An 18,903-nucleotide genomic window follows, 5' to 3' on the forward strand; every position below is an offset into this window, starting at 1 on the left:
GAGGTAAACATCCTTGCGATGATTCCGAAGCGATCGGATGTGACTGGTTGACTCTCCCCGATCATCCGATTAAATATTGCTTATTCTCTAAAATTTCGTTTCCTTTTGAAAAAGTGAAAGAAGGATTGTGATACCTGAAGCTGCAAACAAGAACCCGGTGGCTGGTGATGTCGGCCGCGGTGGCTGGGGAAACCCCATTGAATTAACCAACCACATCACGGGCGTTAAGGTGGGATGTGATGAGTTGGCCGGCGCATGGAGCCATCACGCCCAATGATGCAGAGAACACGAGGGTCGTCCTGGAGATGGCTGATCGGCCTTGATAGGTGTCGGAATTTCCCTCGGATTGGGGATTGATTCAGCACCAAGGAGGAAATGAGACTTTGAGAGTCAAACTAACCTTCTACTTTTGGTATGAGTGTTGTTGCCATGAGCCAGTGCTGGTGGTTCCTGGAGAGCGGGTCCTGATCCCGCGCCAACGGTGGATACTCAGAGTTTGTGGTCCTGTTTTGGACATAGATACAAAGCTCACCATTCAGTCTGACGTTAAACAGCTCGAAAGAGTTCAGATTATTCGTGACGGTGGTCATTACGGATTTTTTGTCAGACTGATAACTCAAATTACTCTGGCCGCTGGATCCCAATTAGGGGTTTGTCTGTACCACTAACCAGCACAGGATCTCAAGAGCACGGGTCTGAGAGGACACCAATGATTCTGATCGGCTACTATCTGCCATTGTGGAGGGTAATTGCCCAACTTGTGCTATTCTCCCAGGAAGTAATCATTGATGGCAGATTCAACATTTATTAGATACGATTGTGTGTATATACGCCGCAGACCGGGATACATCTCTATATAATGATAATGCAATGGGGAACTACAGTGCAATGTAAATATGATCCCAAACGAGCATCTGGGCACACAGACGGAGAGAATCTAACACAAGATATTCCGTAGAAAGTCCATGGAGCATTCAATGCGACAGTAACAATTTTCTCAGGCTAGGTCTGCGTACTGTACAATTGTCCCAGCCACCTTGCAGGTTGATGAGATTGGGCGTCACCTCGTAGTCTTGCCAATCGGAATTGTAACGGTAGCTCTTGTTTCCTCCTATTACACTGAGTCGCTACTACTCGGACTAGGGACGGAGTATATACCTTGCATTACTCCAAGGGGACATGGACTCCGAGGAAGGGCTTCATATATACATTGTAGGATGAGAGAAGGGGCAGAAACATTGGAAAAGTAAAATAGAAGTTTCGTGATAAGGAAAAAGATAGAAGAACAAGATCCGCATCTGAGAGCTTCCTTCCCACTTTAATAATAATTGACATTCAAAATTCAACGCGATTCTAGAGCACCCGTCGCCGCTTGGTGTGTTGCCGCTGGATAATCTGGTTTTCTGATCCTCCGCCAGCTGGCTGGCTACTCATCATCCCATCAACACTAGGTTGACTAGCTAGCTAGATAGATCTTGCCTTCTCCTGTCTTTTCCAGCCTTCGTCTTTTTCCCTTGTCTTCCTGGCTTTCTCTCATCTTCCTCCTTTGCTTGCTTTCTGTCTGATTGATTACTGTTATCTTTTCTGCCTTCTGAAAGACTATGATCGCAGCTTCCATCTTAGAGACAGCGAGCCTGTGACTTTTTCGTCTCCACCACCTTATGCGCCAAATCTCCCAGTTAGATACGGTCTGAGGATTAGGCTCTCTTGTCGGTCAAGCTCTATCTATTTCCTACTGTACGCACGCCCATACCTACAGGCTACAGCTGCTGTTACCGTCAAGTGAGGGATCGCCGTAGTCTAGAGGCGACATTCAAAAGTCGAGTTAACGTCTGTCGGCCTGTACACTTGTCTGTTCGACTTTGTGGTTTTCTTGCTGTCTGCTTGATTTCTTTTCAATTTACTCTGCATTGGTACGCTTGGACTCCTTTTTCTTTTCTCTGCCTCTTGTGGTACCAGACCACTATCTTCCCTGCAACAATTCACTTGCTTGCCTCACTCTTCCCGACGACCCCACCATCACCGTCCATACTGCATGTCTACAATCTGTAGTGACAAACCATCGTTCAGCTCTCTGGATCTCGGTGGCAGACCCCTCGTCATCCTACCCGATTGCCTCCATTGCCTCGTCAATCCCCTTTCAAGCTTCCCTTACCCTCAGAAGTATCTCGACAAAACAGACACAGCCTACTATGATCTTGTGTGGCTGAGGACCTCACATACTGGTTCCTACCAAGATGGGTGTCGACACCCGCAGGCCGATCTTACCCGCCCCCACTGAATCCATCGTCGATACCACTGGCGGCAGTGCTACAGGGACTGATTTAGCCACTGACCTCTCTCGACGCACAGACAAGACGTCGTACTCAATCCCTGACGACGGAAGCCCCGTAATCATCTCCACCCGGCGGAGACACCGTGACCGGGGCGACGATTCCAAACTGTCTCGCTCATCGCATCACTCCCAGACCTCCCTTCTTATCGAGTACTTCGAAGGAGGGAAGGGTTCTGGTTCCTTGACCTCGCGGCCAAGCGTCCGTGTCCGAGTGACTCCCTCGTCGGCTCGTAAGGCGAAAGAGCAAAAAGATCATATCCAGATCAGCGAGTCGAGCGGGAACCGAAAGCCGGTCTACTCGCGCCGCATTTCATTCAGCTCCCCTTCGAAGCACAAGTCCCTGATAGAGCCAGATGATAACAGTATCTCGTCCTCCAACTCTGCTATCGACGAGAACCACCACTCGTCTCGGCATCCCCCGGTGGAAATCGAGTTCGTGAATCGGGACCAGGGCAGTGAGCTGTCCAGCCTTTCGCGGGACAGGTATATCCAGCCAACATCGGACATCTCGTCGATGCCCGCGGATAGCATGCTCGAAGCCTCCTCTGCTGGTCCACGACGCAAACGAAGCTCGAGTCTTCATAGGAAACACGATCACGAAACCAAGGACTATCTCAAGACGCCGACCCGCCAGAGAAGCCGCAGTCTGAGTACGGAGAGAATCGCTCATCGAGTAGCTGAGAAATTGAGCAACGATCCACGCGACCGCGCCACCAGCAAGAAAAGCAGAGCCTACCGAGACGACGACATGGCGAGTCCTGAGTCCAGCCTATTGAGCGCTTCAGCGGTTTCTCACCGCAAATCCGGCGACCAATACTCTTTCCGGTCGGGAACTTCCAAATCGTCGATCAACAATCCAAAACTGCTTGAGACGGTTGAGGATGCGATCAGACGATTGATTTTGCCCGAGTTGAAAGAACTCAAAAAGGATCAAAAGGTCATCTCTAACACTTCCAAGTTTGAACGTGATCTCAATGCTTCCTACACCTCCTCTGCCAGCTCCCCGTCTCGGGATGAGCTGGGTCGGCGTCTGTCCAAGCATGCCAGTGCGCCAGATGTGATGAAACCAAAAGTTGTCCTTAACAAGGGTAGCAAGGACGAAGGGATCATACTCTCGGGCGACCCTGTGCCGGCAACGAAGGAGCGCCGCACAAGCAAGGACAGCGAGAAGAAACTCGAACCGACCTACGCCGTCTGGGGCAATCGGCCCGAGCTGACCGAACAAGACAAGTTGCGGAGACAGAAAAGCAAAGGATTGCGCCATGCGGAAAAGGCCGCGATTGTAGGGACTGCATTGACCGCGGCCGCTCTGAGACGTCATGAATCCCAGTCCAGCATCGACAAGGATGAAGGCAGAAGAAGTGTCGACAGGGACCGCGCAGAGGGCATCAATGAAACGGAGCTAGTTTTTCAAAAACATAACGTGGCGCCCATGCCGTTGCGCAGTGCCGTCGAGACGGAATTGACCCGGGACTCTCTGTTGTCTCAACGGACCGCAGAGACTGAAACTCCGCACAAAGAAAGCAAAGTCCAGGACGTATCGCGCAGCTCGCCCTTGCAAGTTAATTCTCCTACTTCTCACACTCCCAATCGGACACCCTTGGGCTCGCGGCATGAATTGGCTCTGAAACACAGCAACCTTTCACAACACAACCTCTCATTGCACAGCACCTCAAACCCTTCTCTTCACGATCGGGATCACTCGCCCGTCAGCGAGGCTGCTGCTGGGGCTATTGCTGCTGCGGCAGCGGCTAACCTGTTAGACGTCCATTCCGACCGTCGAGACTCCGACTTCCACAATGACTCGCGCCGACGCACGCTCAGTCCTATCCAGAGCGTAGCCAGCTATCAGAGTGACTCTCAACCCCAGCAGTATGCCTCTCAGCATGATCAACATGAATATTCTGAGGGCGAGAGGGAGCTGGAGCCACGACTGTCGATTGAATCGCTCTCCTCGGCGCCAAGCACGAGCCTCGCGCGGTCAACACGACCAGACGGCTTGACAAGTCATAGTGAGATTTTGAAACATCGGGACGAAATCGATCATGAGTTGGGATATGAGGAAACGCCGAGGCTAACACCCCATAACGAGAGTTGGCATGAAGGCTCGGAATTAGACGGCCCCAGTAACCGACACTCTATGGCAGACACTATTGACAGCGAGGGCAAACGGTTGACCAATTATACTGATGAAAGCGAAGTCAGCTACATCAAGAAAATTGACCAAGGCCAGCGTGTTGCTCAGGGCATCGGTGCAAATCCTCAATACATCCAACCCATTGCTGTTGAATCAGCGGTTGCTTCGCTCCTTGATCCTTCAATTCTGGATACCAAGTCCAATCAGTCAGGCGGGAACCTTTCACAGCAGAATCTGCCTCGCATACAAGATGACCGCAGCGCTGAGCCGCACCAGAAAACAACCCATGGGTCTCGCCAGGGAAGTCCTCTCAAGCAACGCCAAGATGCATCCAGTCCCGATGAGACCTCTTTCCCGAGAAGAATGGGCGCCACGTCGCCTCCCCAAAGTGTGACTCAATCGCTTGAGGATCAGACCCAATCGCCCCAAATATATGCTGATGATCACCGCAGTGCAGGAAGTCCAATAGGTGAGGGTCCGGACGTGAGCCCAGACTCTGAGTCGGAAATCAATACAAATCCTTCCATCATCCAAGGTCCGATAGGGGGTGTTGCTCAGGATAACTGGACATATCACCAGACACCGCCAAAGGGTGATCAGTCGCCGCATTACCAGAATGCTGACACAGGTGCTGGTGGAGCGGGTCTAGGAGCAGAGTCTATGGATCACCATGGTTACAACAAGGATTACTACGCTGCGGACGACTATGGACCTGACAGCTACTTTGATCAACCGTATGCTGGTGGTCACATGTTCGGCTCCCCTCTGGGTGTCAAGGACGAGGGTTATGTATCAGCCGCCAATCCTCTGTCACCAGGTGCCGATACTCCTGAGCCGGTCAGTAAGGGATTTGGTGGAATCGATGCCAATGGCATGGGCCTTTTCGATACTCCTCTGGAGGCCGACGATCCAACGGGGCCGTCTCACCAGAGGAATCTAAGTGGCTATTCACACGGCATTGGTTCTCCTTTGTATGATAGCGCAACAGGGAGAGGGATCGACAGAATCCAGTCGAAAGATATCATTGCCCTTATGGATCATGTGAGTGTCTCTTCCCTCTCCCTTCTGAAATTACAGAACAATCACTAACGTCTCCGCTGACTAGCTCACCGTTCGCGACGCTCAGCGTAATGCCAGGGATACTGAGATCCTGGTGACTCTCGTCAGAAGTGCAGCGGAGATGCGCAATTCATTCGAGGAAATGAAGAAGTTCATCGCTCAACAGGATGGCATGATCATGGAGGCCAGCGACAAGCAGCATGAACGCGTATATAAAGCTATCGGTGGACCGCGCCCACTACCTGCCAGTGGCTCAAGAAACTTCCGTCAGGCTGCGGAGGATATGGAGGACATGCGTTCGAAGCGAAAGAGCATATTCAAACGGGCGCTCAAGGGGCTGAGTCTCAAGTCTTCCAATGATTTGACCAAGATCGAGGAGATGCTGGAACAGCTTCTCGAGGAGGTTGAAGCCCTGCGCGCAGGTCAAGACGACAAATTCGCCCGCAGTGTCAATCGAACAGCGAGTGTTGATCCGGAAGGGTACGAGCCTGAAGGTCTCGCCGGTTCTGGCTCTCCAGGAACGGGATACCTCTCAACATCTTCTCGACCTTTTCAAGAATCTCATAGCAATGGACAAAGAAGAGAGCTCGAGAACCGCGTTAGCACCGTCCCAGAAGGCGATGAGGACGACGATTACGAGGAACGCGGAGAGTTTCTGAGCCCGAACTTGCCATCTCAGGCGAACGCGAATGGCCCTAGTGAGAGGGCCGAATCTGCGCCTCTTTCAACTCCACCTCGAGTGCCCGTGGCTTCGGGCGCTCTCAGCAACGAGACTAGCCCCAAGACGGAAAAGGCACGCAAGCACAAGTCGAGCAGCTCTTCCTTCTTTCCCAAGATCTCCCGATGGTCGAAAACCACCGCATCTTCTATGGGAGATAATATCCGCAACAGCCTCCAGCCCGGACGCAAGGAACGCCCGTACTTCGATGCGTCACGTTCTGGATCCGATTTCAACCGGCCCTACAAAACGGCTGACTGGTACGATCCGGAAGGCGATGACCGGCTACGGTCCAACTACACCCTGAACGACCAGCAGCAGGAGAATCGACCTCCGTCGCCTCTCGTCCCATCACAGGTTTCTGAGGCTCCGAAGTACCGCGCTCATCGCGACAGTCTCGATCTGCAGCATCCCCAACCGCGCCAAGGGCCTACCGGGCGCTACCAATCCCAGCTGGAGACGCAGGCGCAGATTTACGGAATGCCAATGACCGGGGCGACTTCAGATCAATGGGGTTCCAATCCCAGCATGTCTGCCACCAATCCGAATCAGAATCGGTACAGTGGCGCCAGTCGACTTTCACCGATTTCAGATACAGGCTTCTCGCAAACAAGTTCGAGAGCTGGCCAACAGGGGCCCCCGAGACCACCCAAGATCATGGACGAGGGTCCGCTCGTACCTGAGAGGCCTCCCAAGGTTAAGGAGGAGGAGCGATCGTACGCGGAGCGTGTTGCCTCCCAGGTGAGCTCACTTGTCTACCACATCAGGGACGAGAATATACTAATTATCTTACCTGCAGAGTTCTGCTATGCGTTCTCCACATGGCACGCCCTCTCCTCGCAAACCTACCGGGCCTCGACCTCTCAACTCTGGCTCCCAGTACAGCCCCAGCCGCAGAAAGAGGAGTCAGTATCGAGCAAGCCCCGACCAGGTTGACGTTGAACACGACCATTGATTAGGTGTCACACAACATCATTCAGACAGAGACTTCCAGTGACGCTTCCAAGACGCTACCCAATCTCAGCTAGGGATTGTGATCCTTGTTCTGATCAATATTTAATGACCTTAATGACCTTTGCTGTTGAACATTTACCTGATAATTGATCCCAGCGTTCCTGCATATCACATCTGCAGCCTCTTTTTGCCCTACCTGATGACGTGCTTTTGGGGGAACGGGTGGAGGTTGTAAACATTGATTTCATGGCATTACATGTACTTTTCTGTCCTATTTGCGCACGAATGATTCCCTACTCTCTTCACCCTTCCTGCATATTTCTGTTTTTTGGCAGACCGTCTTGACGGTCACTTGTGATGATGCTGGTGATGAATGTACTTCGCAGTCACATGCATAGCTTAGACATAAAAGCATGCTTGAACTCTTCGCACCAGTTACTATTCCACTTAAGAGAGCCAGCGCTCGAATTCTTGATCCTGAGACGATGACCAAGGACTGTGGCCATCATAGATGCAGTGCGCAATCGAAATGCGGGGTAAGTTATCAAGAACGACATCATCCCCTCACCTGATCGCCTCGGTCTCTAGAACCTCTTAAACTTCTCCCAACCACAGCGACGACAATATTGCATTTATCATAAGCGACAACTTTTGGACCGCAAACATGCCTGACACGTTGGACCTCATTATGTGTTCCACCTGTGGAACACAGTACGATACCACCTCCGAGTCCTCCTGTAAGATCTGCGACGATCCACGCCAATACCTCCCTGCAACAGGGTAAACATTACACCCACTCCTTCTCACCCACCCGAAGACCAGAAGCAAGGTATCCGCTAACATTCTCGATGAAGCCAATCCTGGACAACGCTCCGCACTCTACAATCAACAAACCAATACCACAACGACTTCGCCCCAGACCCGGACCACCCGGACTCACTGATAACCATCCACACAAGCCCCAAAGTCGGCATCGGCCAGCGCGCCTTCCTCTGCCGCACAGCCCACGGCAACGTCCTCTGGGACTGCCTCTCATACATCGACGAGGACACTATCCGCCGGATCAACGGGCTAGGCGGCCTCGCCGCGATCGTCATCTCGCATCCGCACTTCTTCGGGGCGAATGTGCACTGGGCAGAGGTGTTCGGGTGTCCTGTCTACATGGCGGCGGAGGACAAGGAGTGGGTGATGCGCAAGTCCGAAAGACAGATTTTCTGGGAGGGGAGGGAGTTAGGGATCCCCTTGCCCGGTAAAGGCGGTGGGGATGCGGATGCGGACCTGGTAACGGTGAAGACGGGGGGTCATTTCCCCGGTAGCTCGGTGCTGTGGTTCAAGCCGTTGAGGAAGTTGCTGGTTGCGGATTCGATCGCGGTTGTCCCTAGTGGTGTTTATCATAAGGATCGGGTGCCGGGTACAGCTTCGTATACGTTCATGTGGTCGTATCCCAATATGGTTTGTGGTTCTTGCTTGGTTGTTGGTATAGGTTGACCTGCCGGACAGATTCCCCTGCCGCCTGACGCGGTGCACAATATTTGGAAGGCTATCAAGCACACAGAGTTCGATGATGCTCATGGCGCCTTTGTCGGTTGGGAGACCCATGGCGACAGCAAGAAGCGGGTTCTGGAGAGCGCAAAGATCTACGTTCGGGCAATGGGATATCTGGATCATGCCATACACCAAGAAGAGTAGACTTGCTGCTCTTCTGTTTTGGATGAATTCTTACCGATTTGAATTATGGAATCGGGTATTAACCTGAATGCTAACCCTCTGACCCATGAGACTCCAAGTAACGATGAAAACACGGTCAACTCTCCATTACCCCAAACAGGAAAAGCAAAACCAAGAGCAGGACAAACAATCCCAGTTCTCGTCAAACATCCGAAAATGGCCTGACAGAAGTGGTTCCTCGACCTCTTATATGGTGTGGTGCCGTGGCAAGAGAAGTAAACTCCAGTCCATCACTGATGGGAAATTTTCCAGGAAAACTTTCCACCGAGTGGGTTGCTCGCAAAGTCTCCATTTCAAGCAAAGTCTGGTCGTTTAAGGAGTCATCAGTCACTCGAGGCTGCCCTCCATCCGTGGACTCCATCGACATTGGCCGACTGGCGGTGCTGAATTGTGGCCTGCCAGACACAAGCTTGGCATACTGTGCCGCCGAACTTGCCATAGCATGCTGCATACTCGAGGAATGCGAGTACATTCTGCGCACTGAAGTACTTCTTTTTATCGTCGTGTTGGAGTAAAGCGAATCGCTGCCGGTCACTGGAATCATTGAGTCCATGCCACTTTCCGATTTGTTTTTGGCAAGCTCTGCCTCACGATCCACGAGCCCCTGAGACATGCGGACTGCAGGTTCAATACTGGAGGAGACTTGCATCAGCAGACTGTTCTGGTTGGACGATGTCCTCTCGGTAGACTGTGCTTCAGCCGCATTTGTTGGTCTCTGGGACTGCTGAATCGAAATCGAATTCGTTGCGATGGAGGTTAAGGGAAGGTCGTTGGAGAAGAAGTCCCCGGTAATCGGTACGTAGTAGCTTTCCGGAATTGATGATAGAAAGGTCTGTACGATTTGCTGCTCTCTGCGATGAATGGCTCCCCGAACCGGGTGCCGTGCTGCTTCTTGCTCTATGCGAAAGACCAGCGCCACAGCATGCAGCATCTTCAGGGTCAACAGTGCTCCTACTAGCTTGAGAGCCTGTGCCAGACTGATCGCGATAGGTTCATGTTTCTGAGACAGGTCCTTGGGTTCTGAGGTCGTCATGAATGCTGTCCTTGAGATGAAGCGGTAATATCTATGCTGGGACAGGATATGTCACAAAAAATGAATATAGAGCAGGAGGGCCATAAAAGAATCGAAATACTATCCATTATACAAAGAAGTAAGCGTTCCAGTCTCAGGGAATTTGGTAAAAGTAGCAAGCTGTATTTGGAGGAAGGAGCAACCAGCAATGGCATTTTCAGCATATAGGATAGTTTCCCGAGAAGATCGGTAATGTAGGTCGACTTGTAAAATATCATCTGACCTCAATGGCGTCTTCGATAACTCAAGCATCATGGGCATCAATCTGTCACTCCAGGTGCTCTTCTCGGAAATGCCGCTAGTCCTCCTATCTCATCTCCCCCATTCACGTCACTTGATTCGATCCTCACCACCATACCTTAAATCTCCCCCCACCCAAACAACAGCCATTCCATCCTATGCTTACATCTCGTGCTTTCAGCCGATCCTCATCTTCAGTCGTCTCAATGGCTCCCTCACTTGAGAACTATGTCCTCCGACAACGACGCTTCGCTCCCCTCAATCCAGCCCTCGCGCAATCATCTGATGCGCCTCGGCTGAAAGGAATTGTGTTCGATGTTGACGGCACACTATGGTGAGACTTCTACTACTAAGAGAAACTAGCTGGAATATTCTTCTTTATTGTGATCCAAGAGATACACTTCACTGGCATCTGTGTTCCAATAGAATACTCGTAGTCTTAACTAACTGTAACAGCCTACCACAGAATTACATGTTTACCGAGATGCGGTAAGCACTCATCAAACAATACCCTATTAAAAGATATGACTCCCTAACAGCTCCTAGTAAAGCTCTGGGAATTGACAAGAAAGTCGACATTCTGCACCATATCCGGGATCTTCCCACCGCTGCCGAGCGCACCGCGGCAGCCGAAAGAATCAAAGCCATCGAGCGAGAAGCGATGAGCCATCAGCAGCCTCAGCCAGGTCTGGTGGACCTGATGGACTACCTCCAGTCTCGGGGATTGCATAGGGCCCTCTGTACACGCAACTTCGAGTGCGTCGAAGCCTTTGCCAATGCTTTCCTAATCACTCAGGGAGAGGGAGTCGCTAACTCCGCTATGTACGACAGGGCGCCGGTGATGCATCTCTTGCAGAATCACCTTCCTACTCACGTCTTTCTACCCATTATTACGCGCGAAACGCCCGGTCTGCTTCCCAAGCCTGATCCAGCAGGGATTATACATATTGCCCGCGAATGGGGGCTTGACAATCGCGCTGAGAATTTGATCATGGTAAGTCAGCATATCCTTAATTCACTTGTATCCAGGACCTAATTACGTCTTCCTTGGTAACGCCACAGGTCGGCGATAGCATTGATGACATGACTGCCGGCCATACGGCAGGCGCAGCGACCGTGCTGCTTGTCAACGAGCACAATTCTCATCTCAAAGACCATGTTCATACGGATCTTTGTGTAGACCGTTTAGACGAGCTGATTGACATTCTAGAAAACGGTTTCGTTGGTCACCAGGGCGGAGATAAGCCACTCACAAGTGACAGGGAAGGATAGAGGATAGAAAATTACCTTCAATCGTCACATGGTCTGGTTTTGTATAAAGCGTAATCTGGTGTACGGTATATACGCAGGGAAGTATATACAGTCCGGGAATTGGACGCAAATGCGTATTCTCAATGCCCTTACGCGTAAGATTTCAAGAGAACATGGTGATGGTCATGGTGTCCGAATCAGGACATGATGGAAGATAATGCTATCTAAACAAAGCCCCCAAGTCAAGACTCGAATAAAGTTGGTGAACCCATCAACGCCATTACCCTTAATACACCAACAATAGCCGCATGCAATATACAAGGTCATCTGGCAAGGTCAAGTCACTCACAGACTTTGGCAAGGTAACCAGGCCCCTGCAGTTTCATGGGTATCATTACACTGTCCATTTCATTATAGTCGGTACCTGTCCCAATTCTTTTTGGCGGCACTAGGCATCGGACGATAGCCATCGTTAGAACCTCCGCTGGCACCGCCTCGTTTGTTCCCACCTCCTCCTCCACGCCCGCCGCGACCGCCGCGACCCCCGCCGTTTCCTCCACCTCTTGTCTGACGCGACGGCTCCGGTCGATTCCGAGGAGGCGAGCGAGGCGGTGGCTGCCGCCGATAATCGCTTCTACCTCGGCTCGAGCGTGCGTTAGGAGACAGGGAGCGCTGGCGTGAATTGGGGCCCCCATAGTCCTGACGGTCTCGGTACGTCTGACGGGTATCCCGGTCCGAGGCGCGAGGGCCAGCGGGCGCAAGATTCTTGCCGCGTCCTATCCCGCTGCCGATTCGAATGCTGGGCCGGTTTGCGTTCGCGTTCGCGTTCCGACCGATGGGTTGGCGGCGGTCTCCCCTGGGCATCATGTCCTCGCTGTCCGAGGATGCCGAGGGCCGATCCGCGCGGCCCCGGATTTGCATGCCGCTCTGGCCTCTTCTGGGGACTGGTCCGCCTTGCCTGCCGCTGGTTACTGAGTTGATGTTGGTCACCATGTGCGGGTCGATGCCTCGGAGGGTGAATGATGAGGAGACCATCGATCCTGAGAGGGACGGGCAGTCGCCTACAAGGTGGCGGTTGCTGGTGCAGTGGGAGCATGAGATTGAGACTAGCACGGGCCCTGAGGGCAGTTCCTGCCGCGGAATCTTCCACATCATATCGCATTGGAGTTCTAGGTGGTTGGATGACCCACAGAGATCGCAAGGTATCTCGGATGCGGAGCCTTTGAGGAGCGAGGAACATTGTTCTTCATCGTGACCGCGTTCTCGACATCGTTGACATCTCCGCCAGGATGGGCAGAATATGCTTTGGTGCTGATTCCAGGCACCACAGTGTACGCACTATAGGTAGTCAGTAATCGCATTTGATAGACTGCAATAGACCTTGAGTGTCATGGGAGGGCATATGTCTGACACTCGGTCGAATTCGAGAACGTACCTCCTTAGAAGGACACACTGCTGAAAGATGTCCCTCGTTTAAGCATTCGGTGCACGATATCGGTAATTGAAGGTTGATGTCGTTGATTTCGCGGTCATAGAACAAGCACCTAGCCTGTACCTCCATATCATCGCGATCGAGATCCGCCAGTATTGTCGGTGCGACCGAGTACTTTTGGGAAAAGAGACGATGTGATTCTTCCTTTGATATTGTCGATCGGTCGCCTGAAGCTATTCTCTCTGCGGCGGTACCATTCACAGAAACAAGGTTTGCTTCAGCGGACAAGCCATCGGTTTGATCATTCTGATCGCCAATATTCAGCAATATGGAGTCATCAGCCTCGGAATCCAGAGATACTGAGTCATCCGAATCTCCAGATTGATCCATGTCACTTGACTCTGCGGATGTCTCCTCGTCAAGCTCCCCTTCCTCCATGTCACTCTCATTTTCAACCAGCGTAACATCCTGGTCGCCACCTTCACTAGACACGGAAGCACTGCCACTGCGCCAGAATTTGTCGTTAACGGCCTTGAACTGAGAAGAAGCCTGTTTGTTCTCGCCCGTCCTGTCCACTCGCCTGGATAGCGACGTTCTGATGCCACTCTTGCTCGCCTTGTTCCAGTTAATGGCAGGTGCCTGAGGATTCGTCCGTGCGATGTTCTGTTTCTCTGCATCGGACATAGTGGATTCGCCGTCGCTATCGCCGTCGGACGAGTCAGAACCAGAGCTGGACGTGCTGTCCGGATCTACCTCCAGCGATGCTGCGGTGAAAGCAGCGCCTTGAGGAACAAAGTCTCGCACGTCCGGTACCGCAGATTCGCCATTTCTCCGTTGCCTTTTTCGAGGATTTGGATTTGGATCCGATGAGTTGGCGCTCATAGAGTCGGTCGAGTCGTTCAAGCGGCTGCGCTGGACACCAACAGAGGCGGTTCGCGAGTCATTTTCATTATCGGAAGATCCCGTCATGATGCCTCATCGGGGTTTTGGACACCTGCGAGGATTCAGGAAGTCGCCCTGTTGATAAAGGTAATTAGGAAACGGGTTAACATTGTGCATTCTGGGGTTGTTTCCGCTCCAGAAATTTTACGGTAGCCGATAGTGACCAGGAACGTCATTTGTCGCCTCTAGAACATGGTCTACGGTGAGAGAGAGGATGACCATAAAGTACTGGAATCTATGCTGGGAGCCATTGTCGGCCTGCTGTCGATGTTATCCACTATGCATTATTTGAGTATCGATATGGAGCTGCGATTGAGTGTAGCCCACCGGTTTGGGAGCTAACAACTCCGGACGGCGTACGGAGTACTAGTAGATAGTGTGGCCTCAATTGCCATGTGTATAGCCAGGGGGTGATAAAAATAACAATCCAAATTGATGAAATCTTATTTTGTAGTTTCTACGAAGTAGTCTAGAACATATCCAATATAGAAGCGATCTTAAGGTCTTTAGGTCTGGCCTCTTCACTAGTCAATTGACCTTGGTCTATCTCTTCTTCACCATCTTCTACTTCTCCTTGTGAATCTCCAAGCTTTCTTCCTTCCGCCGACCTTCGCTTCTTTTTGCCCCTCGACTACCAGCTACGCATCGACCCTCTCCTCAGGTTTTCTTGTCACTCACTGCTCGAAATTCCTTTTACTTCTTTGGTTTATCATAGTATCGCCATTCACTGTATCCTTTTTCTTCGCTTTTGACCGGACTTCAAGTCTTGTATTTGCCAACAGTGCGGTTGTTGTCCGCTGACTCCTGTGACCCATCATACTGCCGGTCCTCTTAAGATCTCGCGGTCGGAAGTTCTGCGAGAGCATTCTCATTGGAAAAGAGTGAGATTCTTCAGGGAGCAAAAAGAAGGCCTGCGTTCATTGGTGGTTCGTGGTCTTGCTTTTTCTGCGCCTCCCAGCTTATCTTTGGCAACCTCTTCGACCTCGCCCGTACATCCTGACGAAACACCGCCAAAGTGTCTTCCCTACTCGTTCCCCGTGCCATCTCCTTCCCTCCGGAAGTCGGCACTGGTTCGCGCCGGTTGTCACCGGACTCCAACATGTCTCAATCCAAGGCTGGACGGAGGAGGAGATCGAGCAGTATCATCTACCAGGAGCCGCCGGAATCCATCGAGCATACCAGTGATCAGGCTGCCCTACCGAACCTCAATGCTAACTGGGTCAATGCCAAGGGTACGTGAGCTACATATTGTGATACAAGCGAGTCCTTGTTATTTGGAGGGACGCAGCTTGGTATGGGCAAACAGCTGACTCGAGCTCGTCAAATTGCAGGTGCCTGGACAATCCATTTCGTTCTCATCATTGCCTTGAAGATCTTCTACGACATCATTCCTGGCGTCTCGCAGGAGACATCATGGACCCTCACGAATATCAGCTATATGTTCGGCTCCTTCCTCATGTTTCACTGGGTGCGGGGTATTCCATTCGAGTTCAACGCTGGAGCATACGACAACCTCAATATGTGGGAGCAAATTGACAACGGCGACCAATACACGCCCACAAAGAAGTTTCTCCTTTGTGTCCCTATTTGTCTCTTCCTACTCAGCACACATTACACACACTACGACTTGACCTACTTCACTATCAATTTCCTGGCCACTCTGGGTGTTGTCATTCCAAAATTACCATTTGTATGTCCTCTCCTACTTGGTCGCGTGGTCGTTTGGCTAATCTAGATCATAGTCACACCGTCTGCGGATAGGTCTCTTTTCTGACTTACCGGATGAGTCGACATAGTATCTCCTTTCACACTACCACTTGGCGTCTCAGTGTTTCCTTTCCTTGTCTTTTACGAGCACCCCATTGCTTGCTATATTAGTCTATTGGACAGCACCGTCTACGGGATCGCCTTCTCTCTCCAGGTTTACAACTACGCTTACAACAATCTCCTTATCTACTGCATGTTCGTGGTGTGTCTGGGGAGGTAGGGTTAATTCAATAAAGAATACTCGATATATGGATTGGCGTTAGTCGAGTTAGAGTGCGGCAAGGAGCAGTTGTTCCTTGTACTACAATAAAGCCGTGTTTTAAATACCTACGAGTCCATCATTAGCCTGCCTTCTTCTCATGCTTTGCATGGGCTTGTAGCCAATTGTTAGCCAACACATTGACCAGTGAACCACCATTTGCTGAGCTGGACCAGTCCAGGCCTTCTCTCGCAACACTGCTTCTACATCCAGGTGTCTCCGAGTCTATGCCATACTACACCTTCTATATGGCTGCGCGTATTTCTGCAACTGTTGGGCTACGCCGTATAGCCTGGTGCTAATTCCTAGACATGGAAGAAGGGAAATCAGCCTAGCCTCGATCAGCTCAATGTTGGTATGGTGATCCGATCCCGGAGATGGTGCGTCCGAGGCAGCTATTTAGCTGCCTAAAATGCCAGCGATGTATGGTATCTCTATATGTAGCCCATGGTGATAAGATGCTCTACCATATTGGTATTTTAGATATTATATTTGTGCTATTCGGCATGTATCGCGTTGATCGAACGGGACACCATTTCCGACAGTCTTTCTAGTCAGATAAATATATATTCTGCTGTGCAGACGAAAGTCCGCGGTCAACAGGCGCGGTCAACATATGAAGTAGTAAGGCATACTATAGACATGTATCACTCTAGAATGCGTTATAGGAAAGAGGGTGAAAAAAAAATAGAACGAGCAAGAAATGAGGAGGGTGATAAAAAAACATGGCAAAAAAAGAACAAATCAAGTTCCAGACGCCATATGGCGCTGCTGGGAATCGAACCCAGGTCGAGACGGAGCTGTGGGGAGCCACAACGTCGCATGATAACCACTACACTACAGCACCTTGATTTGATTGGGAGGCCCGAGGACTCTCTGCTCGATATAGTAATACGAAGTCGCTGTACAGAAATTCATGACCCGCATTCTCCTGCTCCGTTATTAACATCAGTAAATGACGGAGGAGTCGGTCGCTGTGACTACTACGATGTTGACGTACTCAAAACATAGAAATCGGCCAGCTGCGATAAGCGTCGCGACTTCGCGTTGACGCGCCTAATCGATAACAAAATTATGCGCCCACTGTCACCCCACCTAGAAACTCACCACATCAGCAACGATCAATGCTGATGACGATAGCTATGGCCACAGAAGAAGGGGCGTCTCTGCCCCTATATCGCCCGACCAAGGCGATCCCTTACGAACTCGTACAACATTGTGGCATATTCCTCGAAGAAAAGCTATGTTGGTTTGCCCGCTCACCATATCACGGATGCCACACACTGACATAGAGCCGTACCAGACACACAAGCACTCAATCTTCTACTGAACTTACTGTCACCGGGTGCCATTGCCTCAGGACCCGTCTATGTCCCCTCCCCGCAGCACCTTGCAGTCGCAGCCACGTTTCTCGTCCACCCATCCACCACCAACCGAGCCAAGACAGTAGAGGAGGAAGAGGCACCGAACACAGCGCTGCGGCTGCTCCGACTCACCAACACGCTTGTCGGACCAATCTCTGCCAGATTCACAGCGGCGTTTGCATTCAATCACTTCGAGTCCTCTCGGCAGGGAAGGCGGCGGCGCGTAGAAGACGACGAGAACGCAATTGGCGATATCTCGAACGACGACACGAGGACACTAAACATTGAGCTCTGCCAATCGGCATCTCTCTGGTCTCGCGCAGAAGACTTCTGGCATGCCGTCGGGTGGGCGTTCAACTGCTCTGTCCTACATCCGGAACGGTGGGCAAGATGGCAGATATGGCTGCAGTTCATGTGTGAGGTTCTCGAGGACGACTGGAACGAGCGCAAGAGGCAGAGCACGGGTGCCGTGGATGACGAAGCCCGCCGGAGAATACTTGAGAAAAGCTTGATTTTCCGGTACATCGCCGGCGGGAGCACTCCGTATGGGCGCAATCGAAGAATCCTGCGGGCCATCTTCGCAGATGGCAGCTCGGCCTCCGTCAATGAATTCCGCGAGGTGTTCCACAAGGAGTTGAAAACGCTCAAGCGCAAGAGCAACAACATCAAGAAGCGCGAAGGCGAAGTCAACATTGACGAGGACCAATTTGGTGACTACTTGTCTAAGGACGAGGACGAGGACGGATCAGACGCAACAGACTCCGCAGCGCCGGCCCCGGCCAGACGTCCAACCCGTCAATCCAAGCGTAGCAGGCGAGGTGCCGCCCCCAAAGACACCCCAACCGCAGACGTAGTCACCGCCGACCCGCCCAGCACCGTCCAGGTCCACGGCGGCGTCTCGCTCCTCGGCGGCTTCCCATCCCTCGCTCTCCGCCAACGCCTCCTGCACCTCCTCTCCGCCGTCTCCGAGGACCTCCCCGCCTCGTTCACCACCCTCGAGGAACTCTACCACCTCTTCGTCGAAAATATCCGCCACCTGCCCCTCCCCATCTACCAAGCCTTTGTGAGCCCCTTCGTCCTCCCGCACTTCTCCGCCGCGGCGCAGACCACCCTCTGCGAGTTCCTGCTATTCCGTATGCGCGAGAACGCAGCCCCGAACACAGACGAGGAGTATCTGAATCAGACTAAGCTGGAGGAGTGTTTTCTGCCCTATGCGGCTAGCACGCCTAGCATCGTCGATAATGCCAAGATGTCCATCGCGCTGGAGTCGCTGCTGGTGCTCCTGGCAGACAGTGATATGCTGACTGTTACGCCGGAGCTGAAGGCTGCCGTGCAGGAGGGCATCATGGCCCGTGCGGAGAAGGTCCAGGTGGAAACGAGAAAGAACCAGAGTAGTCGCAAGACGGAGGATATCGAGTGGTGCTGGCTGCTGGAGAGTGGAGAGCGGTTGATGTTTCTGGTGGATGAGGTTCTCTCGCGGAAGCACCCTTCTGCGAGATAGTCGTCGTGGTCGGCACACCTTTCCTATATCTTTATGTCTCTATTTTCATGATACCCCTGCCTCGCACCAGCCTTGTCTAGTTTTGACATTCAATTGATTCACCTAAACATGGTATCTAATGTTAAATTGCCTATGTACAAATGA

At 51.8% G+C, this 18,903-nt stretch overlaps 7 protein-coding genes and 1 non-coding gene across 8 annotated transcripts; 5 read left to right on the forward strand and 3 right to left on the reverse strand.

Annotated features, from left to right (window-relative positions):
• Positions 1 to 2,237: 2,237 nt before the first annotated feature.
• Positions 2,238 to 7,204, forward strand: Aud_007034 (uncharacterized protein; the record flags this gene model as incomplete). The annotated part of the gene is made up of 3 exons (XM_043291930.1): positions 2,238 to 5,513; positions 5,578 to 6,990; positions 7,049 to 7,204. The coding sequence occupies 3 exons, from the start codon at positions 2,238 to 2,240 to the stop codon at positions 7,202 to 7,204; spliced, it is 4,845 nt and encodes a 1,614-aa protein (XP_043147865.1).
• Positions 7,205 to 7,867: 663 nt separating this feature from the next.
• Aud_007035 (putative metallo-beta-lactamase domain protein) lies at positions 7,868 to 8,892 on the forward strand (the record flags this gene model as incomplete). The annotated part of the gene is made up of 3 exons (XM_043291931.1): positions 7,868 to 7,983; positions 8,058 to 8,655; positions 8,704 to 8,892. 3 exons carry the CDS (start codon positions 7,868 to 7,870, stop codon positions 8,890 to 8,892), a joined length of 903 nt encoding a protein of 300 aa, XP_043147866.1.
• Positions 8,893 to 9,073: 181 nt separating this feature from the next.
• Positions 9,074 to 9,964, reverse strand: Aud_007036 (uncharacterized protein; the record flags this gene model as incomplete). Its single annotated transcript, XM_043291932.1, has 1 exon — positions 9,074 to 9,964. One exon carries the CDS (start codon positions 9,962 to 9,964, stop codon positions 9,074 to 9,076), a length of 891 nt encoding a protein of 296 aa, XP_043147867.1.
• A 485-nt stretch (positions 9,965 to 10,449) lies between these two features.
• Aud_007037 (putative haloacid dehalogenase-like hydrolase) lies at positions 10,450 to 11,515 on the forward strand (the record flags this gene model as incomplete). The annotated part of the gene is made up of 5 exons (XM_043291933.1): positions 10,450 to 10,577; positions 10,700 to 10,732; positions 10,790 to 10,999; positions 11,075 to 11,237; positions 11,306 to 11,515. 5 exons carry the CDS (start codon positions 10,450 to 10,452, stop codon positions 11,513 to 11,515), a joined length of 744 nt encoding a protein of 247 aa, XP_043147868.1.
• A 390-nt stretch (positions 11,516 to 11,905) lies between these two features.
• On the reverse strand, positions 11,906 to 13,895 carry Aud_007038 (zinc knuckle domain protein; the record flags this gene model as incomplete). Its single annotated transcript, XM_043291934.1, has 2 exons — positions 11,906 to 12,832; positions 12,930 to 13,895. 2 exons carry the CDS (start codon positions 13,893 to 13,895, stop codon positions 11,906 to 11,908), a joined length of 1,893 nt encoding a protein of 630 aa, XP_043147869.1.
• A 1,072-nt stretch (positions 13,896 to 14,967) lies between these two features.
• Positions 14,968 to 15,664, forward strand: Aud_007039 (ORMDL family protein; the record flags this gene model as incomplete). The annotated part of the gene is made up of 3 exons (XM_043291935.1): positions 14,968 to 15,100; positions 15,200 to 15,558; positions 15,611 to 15,664. 3 exons carry the CDS (start codon positions 14,968 to 14,970, stop codon positions 15,662 to 15,664), a joined length of 546 nt encoding a protein of 181 aa, XP_043147870.1.
• A 993-nt stretch (positions 15,665 to 16,657) lies between these two features.
• Positions 16,658 to 16,741, reverse strand: Aud_007040. Its single transcript has one exon. It is a non-coding gene; the product is annotated as a tRNA-His (tRNA).
• Positions 16,742 to 17,036: 295 nt separating this feature from the next.
• On the forward strand, positions 17,037 to 18,759 carry Aud_007041 (uncharacterized protein; the record flags this gene model as incomplete). Its single annotated transcript, XM_043291936.1, has 2 exons — positions 17,037 to 17,139; positions 17,198 to 18,759. 2 exons carry the CDS (start codon positions 17,037 to 17,039, stop codon positions 18,757 to 18,759), a joined length of 1,665 nt encoding a protein of 554 aa, XP_043147871.1.
• Positions 18,760 to 18,903: the final 144 nt, after the last annotated feature.

This window comes from Aspergillus udagawae, assembly GCF_001078395.1.
Source record: "Aspergillus udagawae IFM 46973 DNA, scaffold_5, whole genome shotgun sequence".
Taxonomy (NCBI): Eukaryota; Fungi; Ascomycota; class Eurotiomycetes; order Eurotiales; family Aspergillaceae; genus Aspergillus; species Aspergillus udagawae.